Below are 22,314 nucleotides of genomic sequence, written 5' to 3' on the forward strand. Positions count from 1 at the left end.
GGGGGGGGGGGGGTGGGGGTGGTTAGGGGGCGTGTGCACAATGAATTTCAAACTGCAAAACAATTATAGGAATTTAAAGTTTAATGATGCCCAGTCTAATTCTAGAGTGAATTATAGAATAAACGGAAGAGCCTTGGAAAACGTTGCTGAGCAGAGAGGTCTGGGATCGTAGGTCCATTGTACCCTGAAGGTTGCTGCACAGATGGATGGAGTGGTCAAGAAGGCATATAGTATGCTTGCCTTCATTGGACGGGGTATTGAGTATAAGAGCTGGCAAGTCATTTACAATTGTACAAGACATTGGTTCGGCCGCATTTAGAACATTGTGTATAGTTCTGGTTGCCACATTACCAAAAGGATGTGGACGCTTTGGAGAGGGTGCAGAGAAGATTTACGAGGATGTTGCCTGGTATGGAAGGTGCTAGCTATGAAGAGAGGTGGAGGAGGTTAGGTTTGTTTACATTAGAAAAAAGGAGATTGAGGGGGTCCTGATTGACGTTTCCAAAATCATGAAGGGTATAGACAGGGTGGATAGAGATAAGCTTTTTCCCAGGGTGAAGGATTCAGTAACGAGAGGTCATGCTTTCAAGGTGAGAGGTAAAAAGTTTAAGGGAGATAGGCAAGTACTTTACACAGCGGATGGTGGGTGTCTGGAACGCGTTGCCAGCTGAGGCGGTAAAGACAGGCACACAGATCCATAAATAGGTGGGGAGCAGAGTGATATAGATGCTTAGGAATTGGGTGATAGGTTTAGACAGTAGATTTGGATCGGTTCAGGCTTGCAGGGCCGAAGGGCCTGTTCCTGGGCTGTACGTTCTCTTTGTTCAACACCGAAGAAGGATTGTTGTTTAAAAAAAACTGTTCTTTCGTGCCTAATGCAAGACTATTCAACATCTCACTGCGATATTGAAATCAACGGTTACTTTTTTGAGTTACTCAAATACATTTTAAAGCCATATTATATACCATACAGCTTGCAATTGTTTGTAATTTCCCCTAATAAAAATTGGATTTAATTCGCAAACTGTACACCGCTGTTCCACATTTAAAACATCGGGTGGAACGAATTGTTCACTACAATACGCTGAATCTAATTAAATTTAACACTGTTTGTGTTTTGCGATATCGCCTCGAGCGACTGAAAGCATATTGCTCGGATGTCAAGTTGCCAAACCTAGTGACAAGTGGATAGCTTTGTGTTCGAAAATTCAGCCTCCTGTCGTGATAAAAGAAAAACAGGTTGCACTAATAATATGTTGCCCCGCCTTCTCTGTGAATATATAGCTAAAGGCACGAGTCATTCCTGAACCGAAAACAATAGTTTCCCCATGATCAAAATGCGTCCTCATCCGTTTTGGATTCTTCTCTTATTTAACTCAATCGAAACTTTGATTTCCAGAGTTGAACATTTCTGCAAACTTAGGGAAAAGTTCAGCCCCGGAGCATTCAAAGGTGGAGATATTGTCCTGGGCGGTTTGTTCTCCTTACATCTAAAAACAACGACGGATTACAAGTCATTTCAAGACAAACCTTCGCCAGTACATTGCCTTCAGTAAGTAGTGACGTGGAGATGCCGGTGTTAGACATCACACAACATCAGGTTATAGTCCAATAGGTTTATTTGGATGTACGAGCTTTCGGAGAACTGCTCCTTCGTCAGGTACCTGGCGTTGTGTGATTTTTAACTCAGCAGTAAGTAACAGGTAGTAGTTGTCAGTCTGCACTGCAGCAACATTGCTGGATTATTTTTAAATGTCAGTCAACTTGCAGATGTGCGTAAAACTGGAATCAGATTACTCAAGAGTATGAACAAATGTTTCAGTGGCTGCAATGGATGGTGTATGCATTTACATGCTCATTTTTACATTACAAACTGTTCGATGGCGAGTAAAGAAGTACTCACACTAATGCTGGAATAATACTTTTTTAAATTCTTTAGAGCGTGAAATTCGTCTTAACCTTCACAGAAAGCCGGAGCTATTAGATCGGCAATCTGTTTTTATGTTTAAAAGAGTGGAAAATCTCATCTTCAGTGCTCGACCTAAGTTGCTTTTAATGCGAAATCGTAAAACTGATAGTAGAGCTGGGTGGTTTGGATCCGCTAAATTACCCGTATTCTCCACGGATGTGCTGGCCGGATGGGTTAGCCATGGAAAATGCTGTGTTTCAGGGATGGGGTGGGTCTGAGTGTAATGTTCTTTGGAAGGTCGATGTGGACTTGATAGGCACGCAGTGGGATTCTCCATGTTGGTCTTTTTGAGTGTGCAACTTTAGATACACTGTCAACCACAATGTAAATACTATTTTAAGACTGTAGGCCAGTAGGATTGGGAGGGAAAAAAATCACGGATGAAACACCATACCTCTGGAACCGCAATAATTTCTTTTCAAGGCTAATTTAACTGTTCGAAACGAGTTACGCTGGAGTCTGGAAACTAACCCTTCGTTTATATTATAGTTTCAGCCAAATGGGTCTGCGTTTGGCCCAGACGATGGTCTTTACCATAGAAGAAATAAACAGGAATAACGAGTTGCTTCCAAACACTACTCTGGGTTACAAGATCTTAGACAGCTGCGGCACACCGTCTCAGGGACTTAAAGGAGCCCTGACATTACTAAACGCACAGGATGAAACCGTTGCTAATTACGCATGTGCTGAATTTCCATCCGTACCGGTCATTGTTGGAGATGGAGGATCATCGCAATCTGTGGTCGTTGCAAGAATGGTGGCTCCGTTCAGCGTCAGCATGGTAAGGTCCTCAATAACGAAGGGTTAAGATTCTTCTGTTAGGGATAGAAATTAAAATATCAGCTTTTGTGCAGTTCGCTTCTGCAACGCGTTTCTGTTGTACCGGAATAATACATATTTTGTTTGATGGATAAGCGAAGCCACATGGCAACTGTACCCGGACAGCTTTTCTAGTTGATACAGAAGATAAACCATGATCTTGTTGAAAGATGGAACAGCCTTGGTGAACCAAATGGCCTATCCCTGCTCCTGGTTATGCCATTGTCACTTTTGCACGAGATGAACTCAAAGTTCTATGTGGGTTCAATGTTTAGTATGATACTTCAAAAATGACATATTAACTTGAATGTTCTTTTACTTTAAAGACTTACCTATTTTCCTTTATTAATTTTAAAATTCCATGACATATACATTTTGAAATTACCTGAAAGCAATTGATGTTTTGTGAAGAAAGATAGAAAAGAATGTTAACGTTTCAAAGTGTCCACATATTTATGCAAGTCTTACATTTTGTTTGAGAATTCAAATTGTCCTCTGTAAAAGATAATCAGTTTATGAAACAATTAATATCTAGAGTTCCAACATGAAAACTTATGTACTTGGAAACATTGGGATCCCTATTTATCGAATTGTCCTTTTGTACAAGACATTTTTAAAACTAACGCAAACATTGTTGCAACTTTCTAAATTACACTTACTGAAACTTTAGGCTGAACTGCGAGATCAATAATAGCAGTATCTGTAGAAGGGAGCCTGGTGTGTTATTCGTGAGACTTGTATCATTACGCATTTAATACAAATAGGAATTTGGAAAGCAGTAGTGTAGTGGTAATGTCACAGGACTAGTAATCCGAAACTTATGGCTCTAAATTCTAGAGACATGGGTGTCAACCTGATCATGGCAGTTGTTGGCACTGGAACTAAAAAAAATCTAGAATTGGTAACAAGCCTAATGATGACCACTGATCAATTGCTGATTGTTATAAAAATAAAGGTTGGATCCGTCCTTCGAGGAAAGACAACTGTTGTCCGTATCTTATCTGGCCTACGTGTGACTCCACACTCATAAAATATAGTTGTGCCATCTCAAATGACTGGAAAAGTCATTTAATTCCAGTTAAAATTGGGATGGGCTATACCCTTGAATGGATGAAAAAAAAAGAATTGGTAGAACTCATACAGTCTATTGTACTCGACCCTGTAGAAGCATATATACCAACGGATTAAACAAAATAACATAATGATATTTAATATATTGAACATGTATATGACTAGTGCATTTGATACTTTTTCTAACTGGTATTTTTGCGATTGATTTCCTTTCCAGATTAGTTATTTTTCTTCCTGCAATTGTTTGAGTGATAAGCGTGAATTTCCAACATTTTTCAGAACTATTCCTAGTGATTCTGTACAAATCAAAGCATTAGTCAAGCTTGTACGACATTTTAAATGGAATTGGGTTGGAGTTGTGGCACAAGACAATGATTACGGTCGATTTGGAATGATGGCGTTTATTGAAGAGATTGCAAAATTTCAAACTTGTGTTGCTTTTATTGAATTCATCTCACCTGTTGGTACTGCAGAACGATTGCCAGAAGTAATGGAGACAATTAAAAAATCATCTGCTAAAGTGGTCATAGTATTTTGTGCAGAGAGGTTTACGGCTGGTTTGCTGAAAGAACTCACACTGAATAACATTACTGATATCCAGCTAATAGCAAGTGAAGCCTGGGTCACATCAGTCCAACTATGGACAGCAGAAACTGTGAAGTTGTTGTCTGGAACAATTGGATTTGGAATAAGGAGAGTGGAAATTCCAGGACTTAAAGAGTTTCTATTGAATGTGCATCCTTCCAAAACACCGCACAACCCGTTTGTCGAAGAACTCTGGCAAGACGTTTTTGGCTGCAGTGTAAAAATCTCAAAAGAAACGTTGGCTAGCAATAAATCATCATCTTCTTTGAAACCGTGTACAGGCTCAGAGAGTTTAGGGGCAATTAATACTGCATACAGTGATGTGTCTGAGTTAAGGGGTTCCTACAATGTTTACAAAGCTGTGTATGCTGTGGCCCATGCCCTTCATAATCTGCAATTGTGTGAAGATGGGAAAGGACCGTTTGCCAACAAAACCTGTGGTAGCAAGTCAAATATTCTGCCTTGGCAGGTAGGATTTTAAATAACTTTTGTATCTGAAGTGAATGAAATATCACATCAGCGAGCTTAAAGAAAACTTGTCAGTTCAGAATGTTTTAAATCGTCCTGCTAACCTTGAGATTCTTTTTGCTTAACCGTGATCTAATTGAATAGCGAGACATACTTTGCACTGAAGGGTCTATTCTTGCTTATTTCTGATGCATTTGCCACTTTTATTAACGATATTCTATCGATTCTTAAAGCTTTTGTACTACATAAAGCAGGTGAAATTCCTCAATAATTTTGGAGAAGAGATAAGCTTTGATAAGAACGGAGATCCCGTGGCTTCCTATGATCTGATAAACTGGCAGAAGGGAGAAAATGGGACTGTGCGGTTTGTTCAGGTTGGTTTTTATGATACAGCATTGCCAGTCGGAAAGGAACTCCAATTGGATAAAAGTCGAATTGTTTGGCACCAAGGAAGGAACATGGTAAGGATTCTTTAATCCTAAATAAGTAATCTTACGGATTTAGTTTCAGAAGTTTACACATAGTTTGCTTTGAATAAATAGCTTATTGAAAAAAAAACCGGAAGAAATCAACCCGCAAAGCGAGCATTACAGCCTACGCTCACATTTATTCTGTGTTCCAAGCTGACATTAGGAGACCTTTGTTTTCAACTTCTGGTAACAGTTTGATACAATTGAATGCGCGGCACGGTGGCACAGTGGTTAGCACTGCTGCCTCACAGTGCCCGGGTTCAATTCCCGCCTCAGGAAACTGTCTGTGTACAGTTTGCACATTCCTCCCGGTGCTCCGGTTTCCTCCCACAGTCCAAAAAAAATGTGCAGGTTAGGTGAATTGGCCATGCTAAATTGCCCGTAGTGTTAGGTGAAGGGATAAATGTAGGGGAATGGGTCTGGGTGGGTTGCACTTCGGAGGGTCGGTGTGGACTTGTTGGCCCGAAGGGCCTGTTTCCACACTGTAAGTAATCTGTAAGAATATGTAATGACTGAGGGATACTGATAAAGAAGGTGAAAGCTCATGGGTTACAGGGTAGATGAGGCGAGAAACCTTGCAACCCTTAAATAGTACTTGGACGATCACTTGAAGTATCATAACATTCAAGGCTATGGACCGAGTGTGGCGCATTGGAAGTAGTTAGTAGTATATTTTTGACAGTACAGACGAGATGGGCTCAGTGCTCTTCTGTACTGTACAATTCAGTCATTCTAGTTTACAAGGTGTTTAAGTAAAGATCATCTTGATGCAGGAATTATACATGAGACTTGATAAATGACTAAACTGTATCGTTAATGACAATCAACTTTTTTGTGGTGTCATTTACTGATAGTTTTGATCTATTCACAGCCACCAGTCTCAGTGTGCAGTAAAAGTTGCCTTGCAGGGACAAGGAAAGCAGCTAAAACAAACCAACCCATTTGCTGCTTTGATTGTGTACCTTGTGCTGAAGGAACGATTAGTAATCAAACAGGTATAGAATTCATCACTGATCGTTGGCTTGTTAACCAATGATACTATTACAAGCTTGTAATCACAATTATCATTGAGGTGTATCAAAGAATTTGGAAGACATTTAGAGCTAATGTGGTCAAGAAAATTTCAATTAGCTCGAATTTTGTAGCTGCAATGACAGCAAAACTGTCAAACTTGGCCGTCAAACGTTGTAAAAGAGGTGAGAGTCTAGATTAGAGTGGTGCTGGAAAAGCACAGCAGTTCAGGCAGCATCCGAGGAGCAGTAAAATCGACATGTCGGGCAAAATCACATTGATGCCCTGGGGTTGAAGTATTCCGAGGCAGAAGATGAGGCGTTCTTCCTCCAGGTGTTTGGTGGTGAGGGAGCGGCGGTGAAGGAGACCCAGGACCTCCATGTCGTTGGTAGGGTGGGAGGGGTAGTTGAAATGTTGGGCCACAGGGTGGTGTGGTTGATTGATGCGGGTGTCCCAGAGATGTTCCCTAAAGCGCTCTGCTAGGAGGCACCCAGTCTCCCCAATGTAGAGGAGACCGCATCGGGAGCAACAGATGCAATAAATGATATTGGTGGATGTACAGGTAAATCTTTGATGGACGTGGAAGGTTCCTTTAAGGGCCTTGGATGGAGGTGAGGGAGGAGGTGTGGGCACAGGTTTTGCAATTCCTGTAGTGGCAGGGAAAGGTGCCAGGATGGGAGGGTGGGTTGTAGGGGGGCGTGGACCTGACCAGGTAGTCACGGAACAGTCTTTGTGGAAGGTGGAAAGGGGTGGGGATGGAAATATATCCCTGGTGGTGGGGTCTGTTTGGAGGTGGCGGAAATGTTGGTGAATGATTTGGTTTATGCGAAGGTTGGTAGAGTGGAAGGTGAGCACCAGGGGCGTTCTGTCCTTGTTACGGTTGGATGGGTGGGGTTTGAGGGTGGAGGTGCGGGATGTGGATGAGACGTATTGGAGGGCATTTTTAACCACGTGGGAAAGGAAATTGCGGTCTCTAAGGAAGGAGGCCATCTGATGTGTTCTGTGGTGGAACTGGTCCTCTTGGGAGCAGATACGGCGGAGGCGGAGGAATTTGGAATACGGGATGGCAATTTTGCAGGAGGTAGGGTGGGAAGAGGTGTAATCCAGGTAACTGTGGAAGTCGGTGGGTTTGTAAAAAATGTCGGTGTCAAGTCGGTTGTCATTAATGGAGATGGAGAGGTCCAGGAAGGGGAGGGAGGTGTCAGAGATGGTCCAGGTAAATTTAAGTTTACCTAGTTGTAAAAGAGGTGTCAATTGATTCTAAAACATATGCAATCAAACACAGAAATCCAGAAGGTGTTGACAGTGACTTGCTGTTCCTCCTCAAAATGCACTGTTGAAATACACAGAAACTGAAATTTTAAAAATCACTTAATTTTGTGTGGTGAACTTCCATTTATCCGCTCTTGGCTTCTTGGAGAAATACACCCCCACAGTATTGACATATTGCTGAATGAGGTTCCTTGCTGCTGATGTAGATCCGGGCGGTGTTCAAGATTCACATATATTAAAATCTTCATTGCAGAATTAATTTGTAAGCTGTCACTTTACCACTGTGTAATTTTTTTGTTTAATAAAATTTTGTTTAATTCCCACTGCACTATTATCCTGCCTTAGGCTGATACCCTTGTTCCTTGTTCTTATATTCTCCCATGACCATCACTGAGTCACAAACTTGGTTATCCCTTCCGAACAGTACCGTGAGTGTACCTATGCTGCGTGCATAGTGGTATTCAATGACATAAACTTGTAACAATGCTCCTAGATTAGTAACACAAAGGTCAGATTTTCCCCAGAGAGGTGTTCCGATATCACCACTATAATAGCGCAAATTTACATTCAATTAAACGAATGTGGAATAACAATTTCGCCTCAGGATTTCTGATCACCTACCTACTTGATGGTTACAAAAACCCATCCGTTCACCAATGTCTATCGGAGGGAGAACTCTGCTACCCTGACTTGGTATGGCCTTAATGTGACTCCAGCGCAACGCTTTTTGTCTCTAATTTCACTAAAATAAACCTTTTACAATTAAGTACGGAATCTCACCCATTATTATGCTAATCAAAATCGCTACATTGGCACTGACTTTTCAAAGGTAGCACAAACCATTTACAGGTATACCATTCATCTGGCCAATTACTGTTTGTTTTGCAGAAGAATCAGAGAAAGGTTCAGAACATGCTTCCCCGTTTGTTGCCTCGCGTTCAGTTGACATACTTGAGAATACCTATACGTTTTGACAGTGCTTAATTCAAACTACCGGTTGAGGAAAATGGCAGGATGTTTATATACTTAAAAATGTTGCAGTAAATTGGCAGCGTAACAGAAGGATAGATCGGATCAAATAATAAAAAGACTAATTTTTCACTGATCACAGCCGACGGTTCTTCAAACACAAATGCATAGTATATGGCGTCTGATACTTAGAGACAATAATGAAGCAAATTCCTCGAAATGATTTTAGAAGCATTTAAATTAAACAGCTTATGCTTGTACGAATTAAAGCAAGTCCATTGCAAAATTTGTTAATAAACTTGTAATGTAAAATGAGCATTTCTGATGTAATCTGAAAATATTATTACCAAATATTTTGTCCTGTGCAGATTCGATAGAGTGCTTCACCTGTCCGTTCGAACAATGGTCCAATGGTCAACGAGATCAGTGCATTCCAAAAGACATTGAATTCCTGTCTTTTAATGACAGCATGGGAATAACATTTTTGGCGGTATCTCTGTTTGGCGCTTTTATGTCCGGGTCTGTTGCAGCTGTTTTCTTATATTTCAAAAACACTCCCATTGTAAGGGCCAACAATTCGGAACTAAGTTTCCTTCTTCTGATCTCGTTAATACTATGCTTTCTGTGCTCTGTTGCGTTCATTGGACAGCCATCTCCGTGGTCATGTATGGTGCGGCATACTGTGTTTGGAATCAGTTTTGTTCTATGTATTTCTTGTATTCTTAGTAAAACGCTGGTCGTCCTGATGGCATTTAAAGCAACCCTTCCGGGCAGTGATGTGATGAAATGGTTCGGACACAAACAACAAAGGTCAATTGTCTTTCTGTGTACATTGATTCAAGCCATAATATGCGTGATCTGGTTGGTGACATCTCCTCCACTCCCATCTAAAAACGTCAAGTATCAAAGTGCAAAGATTATCCTTGAGTGTGACGTAGGTTCTACAGTTGCCTTCTGCTTTGTGTTTGGTTACATCGGATTTTTGGCGGGCGCATGTCTATTTTTAGCTTTTATGGCTCGAGCTTTACCAGACAAGTTCAATGAAGCTAAATTCATAACTTTCAGCATGCTCATATTTTTTGCAGTTTGGGTAACATTTATCCCCGCTTACGTAAGCACACCCGGAAAATACACTGTGGCTGTAGAAATATTTGCAATTTTAGCATCAAGTTTTGGGTTGCTGAGTTGCATCTTTGCTCCGAAATGTTACATTATCTTGTTAAAACCGGAAGAGAATACTAAAAAACATTTGATGTGTAAATGAGATTAAGTAATTGTTATGTCATAGTCAGTACTCTAAGCAGGTTGTAGTTCATTCAGTTATTGCTACAGATTATATTCATTTATTGCAGTTAATGTTGTAATGGTTCTTTAAGAAAAGTATTCTGCTCCAGTTCGTCATAAAAGGGCAGCCTTCTTCTTCAGTACCCTGAATGCGTCATAGCTTCGCGTGTTAATGCTCCACTTTACAGTCGACAATGTGGTGCTGGAAAAGCACAGCAGGTCAGGCAGCATCCGACCAGAGGGAGAATCGACGTTTCGGGCAAAAACCCTCCATCAGGAATCACTTAACAGTCTAGTGGCACTGTGATGATGCGTATTTGAACTGGTATGATTTTTCTTGCCACACAGTTAATTTGGTATTGTAAATCTGGCAGATTGCGTAATTGACAAGCGATCTCTTCATTGTTTGGTAGATGGCTTACTGCCTGTGTGCGATGCTGTGCACAGGGACAAAATTTTATACTGTAACGGACTGTAACAAATACTGGTGAATTGGCAACCATTTTACACATCACCTAATATTTATTTTTGCCAATAATGTTACAAGAGAAGGAATAGTTTCTTTTTGGATTATGAACTGGAAATTAGATGCTGCTAAAATACATGTAGAGCTTTGAAATTTGAAAATCGAGTGGGATTGTGTGGTGTACATTCTAGATATGCAATAATGTGTTACTGTTGGGGAAGGTTATTACGTTATGGGACAGAGTGGAAACAGGAGTCTTTGAGTTAAGGGAAAATGGTGATGACAACCCTATCCTAATCCTAATCCAAATGTAGATTGTTACAGATGGATTGCGCAGTGGAGCGAGGAGCATCCAGAAACCTGCAAACAAGAAACATCTCTAACCATCTATTTCTGTGGCTGAAAAATACAGAAAACCTAATGACTCTAAAAGGAAAGAAAAAAAAGACCCGATAAATTATTGAATCAAAGATCAACATTGCTCTGCAAGTGCCATCATGTCATCATTGTTAAAAACAAAATGACTGTGCATCTGCATCTTGTGATCTGAGTTTTGATCGAGAGAAATCAATTTTCTTCCCATAATTTTTGCATTCATAACATTTGTTCCAAACCTTTTTTGTTTGTAAATTAACATGTGTCTGCTTGAAGAGATTAAGTGATATAGATTAGGTTGAAAAATAGCAAATTAGCAATTAGAGACAAAGGCAGAAGTAGCTGGAAACGTTCTGCAGGTCTGGCAGCTTCTGTGAAGAGAAACAGAGTTAACGTTTCGGGTCCGGTGACCCTTCCTCAGAACTGACGGTAGCTAGGAAAATGTCATGATTTGGAGATGCCGGTGTTGGACTGGGGTGTACAAAGTTAAAAATCACACAACACCAGGTTATAGTCCAACAGGTTTAATTGGAAGCACACTAGCTTTTGGAGCGACGCTCCTTCATCAGGTGGTAGTGGAAGCTCAATCCTAACACACAGAATTTATAGCAAAAATTTACAGTGTGATGTAACTGTAATTATACATTGAAAAATTGATTGTCTGTTAGAATACCGTGATAGTTTCAGTTCTTTCATGTGTAAATCACAAAACCTTTTTTGTTAGCTGTTAACAATGGTGATAGCTAGACAATACGTTGAAGATGTTGGCCCCCTGTGTTCTCTGTCTATGCCATGATGTTTAGATTGACTGTAATCTAAAAAAATGAGATAACGGAGTTTTACATTAATTCATGAAGTTTCTGAGCTCAGGGTTCAACATGAATGCATGCAGTTTTTGAGCAAAGTACAATGTAACCCTGAAAGAACAAATTCACCCCACAAAATATATGTGTGCATGAGGGTCTTTGTATGTGTGTGTTGGGGGTTGTGAGTAGGAGAAGGTGTATGTGTGTGTAGTGAGTGCAGAGTGTCTTAAGTCTGTGAGGGGGTGCATGTGTGAGTGTGGGAGTGTGTGTGTTTGTAAGGGTGTGTGTGGGTGTCTGTTTGCGCGTCTGTGTGTATGTGTGTCCGTGTGTATAGGAGTGCCTGTGTGTGCGTGAGAGAGAGTGTGTGTGTGTGTGTGTGGGATTATCTGTGTGTGTGTATAGTGCAATGGTGGTCACCTGTATCTGTGTGTGTGTATAGTGCAATGGTGGTCACCTGTAATGTGACATGAACCCAAGGTCCCGGTTCAGGCCCTCCCTATGGATACCGAACTTAGCTATCAGCCTCTGCTCGGCCACTTTCCTCTGCTGTCTGTCCCGAAGTCCACCTTGGAGGTGGTCACCCGAAGGTCCGAGGCTGAATGTCCTGGACCCTGATGTGTTCCCCAACTGGGAGGGAACCCTCCTGTCTGTTGATTGTTGTGCAGTGTCCATTCATCCGTTGTCGTAGCCTTTGCTCAGTTTCCCCAAAGTACCATGCCTCTGGGCATCCCTGCCTACAACGTATAAGATAGACAATGTTGGCTGAGTCACATGAGTACCTGCCATGTACAAGGTGGGAGGTGTCCCCACGCGTAATGGTGGTATCTATGTCCACACTCTGACACGTCTTGCAGCGCCTACCGTGACAGGGTTGTATGGTGTTGTACTGAGGGCCAGGCAGCTTGCTAGAAACAACGATCTGTTTGAGGTTTGGTGGTTGTTTAAAGGCAAGTAATGGAGGTGTGGGAAGGTCTTGGTGAGGTGCTCATCCTCATTGATAATGTGTTGCAGGTCACGAAGCACATGGTGTAATTTTTCAGCTCCTGGGAAATACTGAACAACGAAGGGTACCCTGTCGGTTGCAGCACGTGTCTGTCTCCTAAGGTGGTCATTACGGTTCCTTGCTGTGGCACGTCGGAACTGGCGGTCGATGAGTTGGGCATCGTACCCCGTCCTTGTGAGGGCATCCCTGAGTAGTTCCAGGTGTCCGTTACGTTCCTCCTCATCTGAACAGATCCGGTGTATGTGTAGGGCTTGTCCATAGGGGATGGCTGTTTTAATATGTTTTGGTGGAAGCTGGAGAAGTGTAGCATTGTGAGGTTATTTGTGGGTTTGCGGTAGAGTGTGGTGCTGAGGTGTCCATCCTTGATGGAGACGCCGTGTCCAAGAATGAGACAGATAGTTGAGAGTAGTCCATGGTGAGTTTGATGGTGGGATGAAACTTGTTGATGTCAATGTGTAGTTTTATCAGTGACTCCGCGTCATGGATCCAGAGGAAGAAAATGTCGTCAATGTACAATGTCGGTTTATATTCAGAAGATGAGGGGGTGGTGTAATGGTAAGGAATGACTGATAGGTGGAGATAGAGCGCAATGAAAGAGAACAGTTGGACGAAGGAATGGATAACGATCTGGCTTGGAGGGCGATTTTGTGTTAATGCTGTTAATAGTGGCTAACATTAGATAATGCGTAATGGCAGAGTATGTGACAACAAGGCCTGGTGTGTGAGGTAGAGGGCCAGGGGACAGTCCAGGGCCCTAAAATTATTGAACTTGATATTGAGGCCGGAGGGCTGCGGTGTCCAAAAGTGGAAAATGAGGTGTTGTTCCAGCTTGTGCTCAGCGTCCCTGGAACACTGCAGCATGCCTGAGACAAGAGATGTTGGCCAGGGAACAGGGTGGTGAGCTAAATTGGCAGACAAATGGAAGCTGTCCTGAGAAGCGGCCACGCAGTCTATGCTTCATTTCCCCAGTGCAGAGCAAACCACATTGCGAACAGCGAATGCAGTACACAAGTTTGTGTGAAGTGCAGATAAAGTACTGCTTCACCTGGAAAGTATGATTGGGTCCTTGACTATTAAGGAAGGAGGAGATACGGCGGCACGGTGGCACAGTGGTTAGCACTGTTGCCTCACAGCGTCAGAGACCCGGGTTCAATTCCCCCCTCAGGCGACCGACTGTGTGGAGTTTGCACATTGTCTGCGTGGGTTTGCTCCGGTTTCCTCCCACAGTCCAAAGATGTGCAGGTCATGCTAAATTGCCTTAGGTAAGAGGTAAATGTATGGGTGGCCAAAGCCCTTCATCAGGGCTCCTGAGGATCCTCTATTCCTGATGAAAGGCTTTTGCCAGAAACGTCGATTTTCCTGCTCCTCGGATGCTGCCTGACATGCTGTGCTTTTCCAGCGCCACTCTAATCTAGATTCTGGATTCTAGACTAGCATCTGCAGTCCTTATTTTTACCAAGTGTTACGCCTTTGGTCATTCCAGAGGAAGGTGCTGTGGAGCTGTGGAGGAGGTGCAGTTGATGGGCATTGGGAGTGAAAAAAAGTGTGGATCAACGTGTCCCGGACGGAATGATCCCTGTGGAAGGTGAATAAGAGAGGGAAGGGAATATATGTCTGGTGGTGGCATATTGCTAGAGGTGGAAGAAATGGCAGGTGATGATCTTTCTGTATGTGGATGCTGATGGGATGTCAGAGAAGGACAAGAGGAAGGAGAAAGTGAGGACAACAGATGCCGGAGAGTCAGAGTCGAAAAATGTGCTGCTGGAAAAGCATAGTAAGTCAGGCAGCAATCCGAGGAGCAGGCATAATCCCTTCATCAGAATGTTGTCCAGGACAAGGGAGAATTTATCATTGTTGCGGGAGGGAACAAGCGGGTTGAGGGCGGATGTACGGAAAATGGGTCAGACCCGGTGGAGAGCCCTGTCAACAATGATACGAGGAAATCCTAAGTTGAGGGAGAAGGTGCACATTTTGGAGGTTCCTTTGTCAAAATTTGCCTCATTGCAACATATGAGATATAGACGGAGGAACTGAGGGAATGGAATGGAGTTTTTACAGGGTGCGATGAAATGCACTCCGCGTAGCTGTGGGAGTCAGTGGATTTTCAGTGGATATTAGTGGTTAGTCTATCTCCATAAATAGATACATTGATGTCGAGGAAGGAAGGGGAGGAGTCAGAGATAGAACAAGTGAAAGTGAGGGCTGGGTGGAAATAGGAAGCAAAATTGACGAACTTTTCCATTTCATACGAGAGAGGGAAGCAATGGTATAATCGATATGTTGGAGAAAGAGTTATGGGTGGGGGCCGGAAGAGGACTGGAACATGAAATATTCCACGTACCCTACAAAGAGACAGGCAAAACTGGGATCCATGGAGGTACCCATGGCCACCGTTCTTACCTGAAGAAAATGAAAAGAGTTAAAAGAGAAGTTGTTCAGGTGAGAACAAGTTCATCCAAATGGAAGAAGGTGGTGGCGGATCGCAACGATTCAGGTCTTTACTCTAAGAAGAAGAAGAACAGAGCCCTGAGATCATCTTGGTGGGGAATGTGTAAAAGGATTACATGTGCATGATAAAGAGTAGGCAGCTGGAGCTAGCAAACTGGAAATTCTGACACTGGCGTGAAGTGTCAGAGGAATTGTAGGTGTAAGTGGGCAGGGACTGGATCGGGGAGAAACGTCTGAGACTAGATTGGAAGGGTTAAGCTCTGTGGGGCAGGAGCAAGCTGAAACAACGGGTCCTGCCAGGCAGTCCTGTTTTTGGACTTTTGAACGGAAGTAGAAGAGAGCTGTATGGGGCTGGGGGACTATTAGCTTGGAGGCTGTGGGGGGACAGATCTCCAGACGAAATGACCACAATTGTTACAATAGTTTGATATCTATGGTGGGGTTATGGTCCAGGGGAGATAGGAACAGGTATCTGAAAACTGGCACTCAGTCTCTGCAATGTAGAGGTCAGTACACCACACTACAACAGCACCACCCTTATTGGCAGACTTAATAACAAACTACCAGTCAGGTCCATGCCCCCAACAATCCACCCTTCCCCACCACCACAGAAATTGCAAAACCTGCACCCACATCTCCCGCCTCACGTCTGTCCAAGGCCCCAAAGAAGCCTTCCACATCCGTCAGAATCATTTTCTGTATCCATTGCTCCCGATGTGGTCTCCTCTACAGTGGGGAGACAGGATGCCTACTCGTAGAGTGCTTCAGAGAACATCTCTGGGACACTCGCACCAACCAACCCCACTGCCTGTGGCCGAATGCTCCAACTCCCCTCCCACTCCACTAAGGACATGCAGGTCCTGGGCCTCCTCTATCGCCACTCCCTTACCACCCAACGTCTGGAGAAACGTCTGGAGAATCTTCCACCTTGGTACCTTCCAACCACATGGCATCAATGTGGATTTCACCAGTTTCCTCATTTCCCCTCCCCCAACTTATCCGAATTTCAAACTTCTAAGTCAGCTCCGCCCTCATGAACTGTCCAAATTGTCCATCTTCATTCCCACCTATCCATTCCACGCTCCTCTCCAATCTTTCACCATTACCCCAACCTCCATCTATCCATCATTCTCTCAGCTACCTTAATCACAGCCGCACCTCCTCCCATTTATCTCTCTACCCCCTTGGCTCACAGCCTCATTCCTGATGACGGGCTTTTGCCCAAACTGTCGATTCCCCTGCTCCTCGGCTGCTGCCTGACCTGCTGTGCTTTTTCAGCATCACACTCTCAACTCTAATCTCCAGCATCTGCAGTCCTCACTGTCACCTTAATAACCAACCATGCTATTAAATAGTCTGCCATTACACACTCCCTGTTGTTAGCCAACAGTCTCCATTAACAGGCATTCACCAGCCAAGCAGGATCGTTATATACTCCTTTTTCTATTCAACTGTTCTTCGCCCTCTTTGGGCTCTATCCCTATCTACCATTTATTTCTTAACCCCTCACTCCCACCCTACCTTCTGCATATACCCAACATTTTCCTAGCTACCATCAGCTCTGTAGAAGGGTCACTGGGTCCAAGGCGTTAACTCTGATTTCTCTTCACAGGTACTGCTAAATCTGCTGAGCTTTTCCACAACTTCTGTTTTTGTTTCTGATTTATAGCATTCGCAGTTCTTTCAGTTTTTAAGTTATTAATTAATTTCTCGTTGCCATGCCTAAAGTATACGATTGCTTACAATGAAGTTATTTATTTTCCTGTTAATTTCAATACCAGGTATAAACTATTTTGGTCTTTAATAACAATAAATCAGACAAATTGATAACCTCGATAGTTTAATGTGGGTACATTCACATTTATGATTATTTATGGATTAGAGAACTCGGTTATTGGCACGTTATTCCTTCAAAAGCTTATATTTCCTTGCACTATCATCTTGACATATCTAAACCAGCTGCTGTCAAAAGCCTGAAGATGTGCAGGTTAGGTGGATTGGCCATGCTAAATTGCTCATAGTATTTAGGGATGTGCAGGCGGGTTGGTTTAGCCATGGGAAATGCATTGTTACAGAGATAGGACAGAGGGAGGGTCTGAGCGGGATTCTCTTTGGTGGGTTGGTGTGGACTCGATGGAACAAATGGGCTGCTTCCATGCTGTAGGGAATCAATAACAATATGATAGCCCAAAATGCCGCTATACAGACACACCAAGGCATAATTACAGTTATCCACTAATCCATTATCTCAATTTTCGAGTCTCTTCTCCTTGGTAAATGCTGATAGAAAATCTTTATGGCATAATATTGTCATTTTCTGATCATCGTGGGCAATTCATTAATTTTGTCCTCTTAAGTGTTAGAAGTTGGGATTGGCGGTGCTTTGGTGACTGATTATTGATATTGTCTTATCTGGCTCAAGTATAGTTTTTATGGAAATTATGCATCCTTATTAAAATGTGGTTTCTCTTTCATTGCAATTATAAAATATATCACGTTCATGGCATTTTGATAGAATGTTCTTCCTCTGCACCTTATTGGGGGTCAGTTAGCTCAATTGACTAAATGGCTGGTTTGTGAAACAGAGTGAAGCCAACTCCACAGGTCAGATTTCCAGACCACTGAGTTGACCATGAATGTCCCGCCTTCTCCACTTCTCCCTTTACCTGAGGCGTGGCTATCCTTGGCTTTAGCCACCATTTCTTGCCTCTCTCTACTGAGAGAGCAGCCCTATGGTCCTCTAGGACTATGGCCTCTTTACTTACTTTACAAAAATACCCCTTTATTTCTGTATCATGATATTCCACCTGAACAGACCTAAGTCTGTTTTAAGTTGTCTAAACTACCGTGTGCTTTAAAATGGTTCCCTACTTGTTATCTTAACTTTCATTTATAGGCTTGAACCTCTCTTTTGAGGTCATCCACACATTACATTGAAAATAGAGGTATCCAAATCTATGACAGTGATAGGACATATTTATCATGCCGAGAAATAGAATATTTGTAAATGCAACAGATTTGGACATAAGCTAGGTAAGCCTTTATAAATTCAATCACAACACTAACATTCTTCCAACAATGCCCACAACATGCAGCCCTCCACTGCTTCTGCTACAACCCCAACCTCACCATCAAGCCAGCAGACAAGGGGTGGGGGGGGGCGCAGTGATAGTTTGGCACACCGACCTCTATACGGGCACCAATTCATAGACACCTGCTCCTACCGCCCAGTCGGCCATGACCCCACTTCCATCAACAATCCATCATCTCCCAGACCATCCACATTCTCACATCTCCCATCCACAGCCTCCAAGCTCATAGTCCCAGAACCCCATACTGTCTAGTTCTACCTCTTACCCAAAATTGACAAACGTGACTGTGCCGGTCGACCCATTGTCTCCTCCTGCTCCTGCTCCACCAAACTGATCTTCTCATATCCTGACACCATCCAGGAACTCGCCAATACATTCGGAACACCACCCATGAACTTCAGCTCCTCCATGATTTTCGTTTCCCCTGCCCCCACATGCCTCATCTTCACCATGGACATCCAGTCCCTGTACAAATTCATCTACCATGGCAAAGGCCTCCAAGCTCTCTGTTTCTTGTTCACCCACTGACCCAGCCAGAATGCCTTCACTGACACACTCATTCCGTTGGCTGATCCGGTCTTCACCCTCAACAACTTCTCCTTGGAATCCTCCTACTTCCTTCAGACCAAAGGGTAACCATGGGTACCCGCGTGGACCCCAGCTATGCCTGCGTCTTTGTTGTATATGTGGAACAATCCATCTTTCATAGTTACACTGGCACCATTCCTCACCTTTACCTCTGCTACATTGATGACAGTATTGGCACCAGCTCAAGCTCCCCCGAGGAAGTTGCACAGTCCATCAACTTCACGAATTACTTATATCCTGACCTCAAGTTCACCTGAACCATCTTGGACACCTCCCTCCCTTTCCTGGACCTCTCTGTCTCCATTTCTGGCAATGGACTCAACACAGACATCTACTTCAAATCTGCTGACTCCCGCAGCTACTCGGATTACACCTCCTCCCATCCCCTACTCCTGTAAAAATGCTACCCCTACTCACAATTCATTTGTCTCCGCAGTATCTGCTCCCAGGAGGAGCAATTACACTCCTGAACATCTCAGATGGTCTCCTATTTCAAGGACCACAATTTCTCCTCCCAGGTGGTCAACAATGCCCTCCTGTGCACCTCCCCCACTTTTCATACCTTCACCCTTGAACCCCACCCTGACAGCTGCACCAAGGATAGAAACCCTGGTCCTCACCTTCCACCCCACCAATCTCCAGATAAAATGCATCATCCTCCAACATTTGTGCCACCTATAGTCAGACCCCACCACCAGAGATATCTTTCTTTCCCCACCACTATCAGCATTCTGCAGAGGGCATTCCCTCTGCAACTCTCTCATTAGGTCCACAATCCCCAACAATTCACCCTCCATTCATGGCACCTTCCCTTGCCTCGACAAGAGCTGTAAAACCTGCATCCACACCACCACTTCCATCTAAGATTCCAAAGGATGCTTCTACATCCAGCAGAAATTTTCCTGCACATCAAAACACCTTATCTACTATATCCATTGCTCGCCATGTGGTCTCCGTTACATTGGTGAGACCGGATGCCAACTCATGGAATGTTTCACGGATGCCAACTCATGGAATGTTTCAGAGAACATCTCTGGGACACATGCACCAAACAACCCCACCACCCTGTGGCTGACTGCTTCAACTTTCCCTCCCACTACACTAAGGACATTCAAGTCCTGGGCCTCCTCCACCACCAGACCCTAGCCACCAGACTCCTGAAGGAAGAACGCCTCATCTTCCACCTTGGTACCCTTCAACAACACAGCAATGTCAATTTCACCAGTTTCCTCACTCCCTACCTCATCCCAGATCCAACTCTCCAACTCTAAACTGCCATCTTGAACAGTCCTACCTGTCCCTCTTCATTCCTACCAATCTGCTCCATCCTCTACTCCGTCTTATTACTATCACCTCCACCTGCATTTACCTATTGGCTTCCCATTACATTCCCCCACCCCCAAACCCCACATTCCTGATGAAGGGCTTATTCATAAAACTTCAATTCTCCTGCTCCTCCGATGCTGCCTGGCCTGCTGTGTTTTTCCAGCACCACACTTTTCATGTCTGATCTCCAGCATCTGCAGCCCTCACTTTCTCCCATCCACTCAGCAATTTTGAAATTGTCCAAGGATGTCCTGTACACAAATCCAACCCAATCAGTTACCACTCCATGATTCAACTATCAATCATCAGTAAAATGTTGGAAGGTGTCATCAACAGTGTTATCAAGCAGAATCAGCTCAGCAGTAATCTGCTCACTGACATCTAGTTAGGGATCTGCCAGAGCCACTCAGTTTCTGACTTCATTACAACCATGGACAAAGCAACAGAATTCCAGAGTTGGAGTGTGACAACCCTTTACATCAAGGTTGCATTTGATCGAATTCTGTATCAAGGAACCGTAGCAAAACTGGAATCAATGGCAATCAGTAGCAAACTCACCACTTTTTGGAGTCATACCTGATATATAGAGAGACACTTGTGTTTGTTGAAGGACAGTAATGCCAGCCTCAGACCACCTCTGCAGGAATTACTCAGGGAAGTATCCTCGGCCCAACCACATGCACCTGCTTCACCAATGACCTTCCCTTCATCATAGTGTTAAAAGTGGGGATGCCGGCTGATGACTCCGCTGTGTTTAGCATCGTTCACAGTTCCTTAGTTACTGAAGAAGTCCATGTTCAATTGCACCAAGATCTGACAATATCAAGGCTTGGGCTGAAAAGTGGTAAATAACATTCACGCCCCTCAAAAGTAAGGTAATGACCATCTCCAATAAGAGACAATCGCACCAATGCCTCTTGACATGCAATGGTTTTATCATCAATGATGTTTCCGCGATCAACATGTGGAGTATTATCATTGACCAAAGACTCAACAGGACTCATTGTACAAATACAAACGGCTGCAAGAATAAGTTAGGAGTTCGTATCGGTGTTGCTAACTCTCCAAACACTGCTCACAAGGCAAAGGCAGGATTGTGATGAATCTTCCCCATTTGTCAGAATGGGCGAAGTTTGAACAACACGCATTAAAGTCCAGGACAAAGCAGCCCACTTAATGGGCACGACGTTCACAAACATCCACTCGCTTCACTACTGATACTCCGTAGCAGCAGTGTGTACTGCCTACAAGATGCACTGTAGAAATTCACCAAAGATCCTCAGATAGCACCTTTCAAACCCACGACTCAGAAGGAAAAGTTCAGCAGATAAATGGGAAGTTTACCAGTACATGGCAAGTTCCCTTTGCGGAGACTGGAAAGGCTGAATGTTTACTTTGAAAGTAGACACTCTTCAGGCCATTAAGAACGAAGGTGAAAGTTATGAGGAAGGTTTGGGCAAATGAACAGGAATAATATGTGTATAGGTAGGCGTTTCAATAACCCAAGAACACAGTTACAATGTGTTTGACAAGAAGGCCCCTGGCAGAGTGGTACTTACCTTTTGTTTTTACTCAACTTGTTATTATGGGTTGGAATACAGTTTCTAAATGATTTTCTGCAAGGCGAGTCAATAGTTCCTTTTAAAAAATGAATTGATTACGGAATTAAATACGGAGCTGTATTGCCAAAGGGAGAGGACAGCGGAATGAGTTCTGACTGTACGTTCAGAGAGCCGAATGATTTACAATAGACAGACTGGCCTTCTTCTGTGCTGTATATATTATGAAATGAAATCAACGTGATTGAAAGAGTTTTTTTTAAATGATAAAGTTAAACAAACTCGCCTGTGGCAAGTTAGGAAAACGAATTCTCAAATTGCTTATCATTTCAATTATCAATCAAAGATTGCTCAGCATTTACCGCATGGTCGTATAAATTCATTCCGTGCAAACCATAATAAATGCCTGCCTCTAATGCTTAAATAATAATAATTGGCTAAACTCACAGTATAATTGCATTACCTACGGGCATTGGAAAAAAAGTCCCCAACGTAATTATTTTTCAAGCGTAGTGAAGCTAATCTACCACAACTCTCTGGGTATATATATAGACTGATGTCTATATATTCTAGCCCCATCATGCACATGCATATATATCTTTTTTTTCGCTGAGTAAGGACATAAGAAATTATTTCAAATGACTGTTAGACAGAATTTAAGGAGATTTTACGATGCACTTTAATACCATATTGGGAATTTGGTTGCTAATATTTTTCGAAGAAGGAAGTTCTG

General features: G+C 43.2%; 1 protein-coding gene across 1 annotated transcript; it reads left to right on the forward strand.

The window, feature by feature from the left end:
- The first annotated feature begins 2,492 nt into the window (after window positions 1-2,492).
- Window positions 2,493-9,898, forward strand: LOC122556334 (extracellular calcium-sensing receptor-like). The gene is made up of 5 exons (XM_043702965.1): window positions 2,493-2,750; window positions 4,077-4,913; window positions 5,146-5,323; window positions 6,255-6,377; window positions 9,003-9,898. The coding sequence occupies exons 1-5, from the start codon at window positions 2,493-2,495 to the stop codon at window positions 9,896-9,898; spliced, it is 2,292 nt and encodes a 763-aa protein (XP_043558900.1).
- Window positions 9,899-22,314: the final 12,416 nt, after the last annotated feature.

Source organism: Chiloscyllium plagiosum, chromosome 13 (assembly GCF_004010195.1).
Source record: "Chiloscyllium plagiosum isolate BGI_BamShark_2017 chromosome 13, ASM401019v2, whole genome shotgun sequence".
NCBI lineage: Eukaryota > Metazoa > Chordata > Chondrichthyes > Orectolobiformes > Hemiscylliidae > Chiloscyllium > Chiloscyllium plagiosum.

Bases quoted from the DNA above. Each gene is read 5' to 3' on its own strand.
- LOC122556334 (XM_043702965.1), top strand. From the start codon at position 2,493: ATGGTCTTTACCATAGAAGAAATAAACAGGAATAACGAGTTGCTTCCA. The intron at 4,914-5,145 runs GTAGGATTTTAA...CGATTCTTAAAG, and splicing joins CAAATATTCTGCCTTGGCAG to CTTTTGTACTACATAAAGCA. The intron at 5,324-6,254 runs AACTCCAATTGG...TCTATTCACAGC, and splicing joins AGCATTGCCAGTCGGAAAGG to CACCAGTCTCAGTGTGCAGT.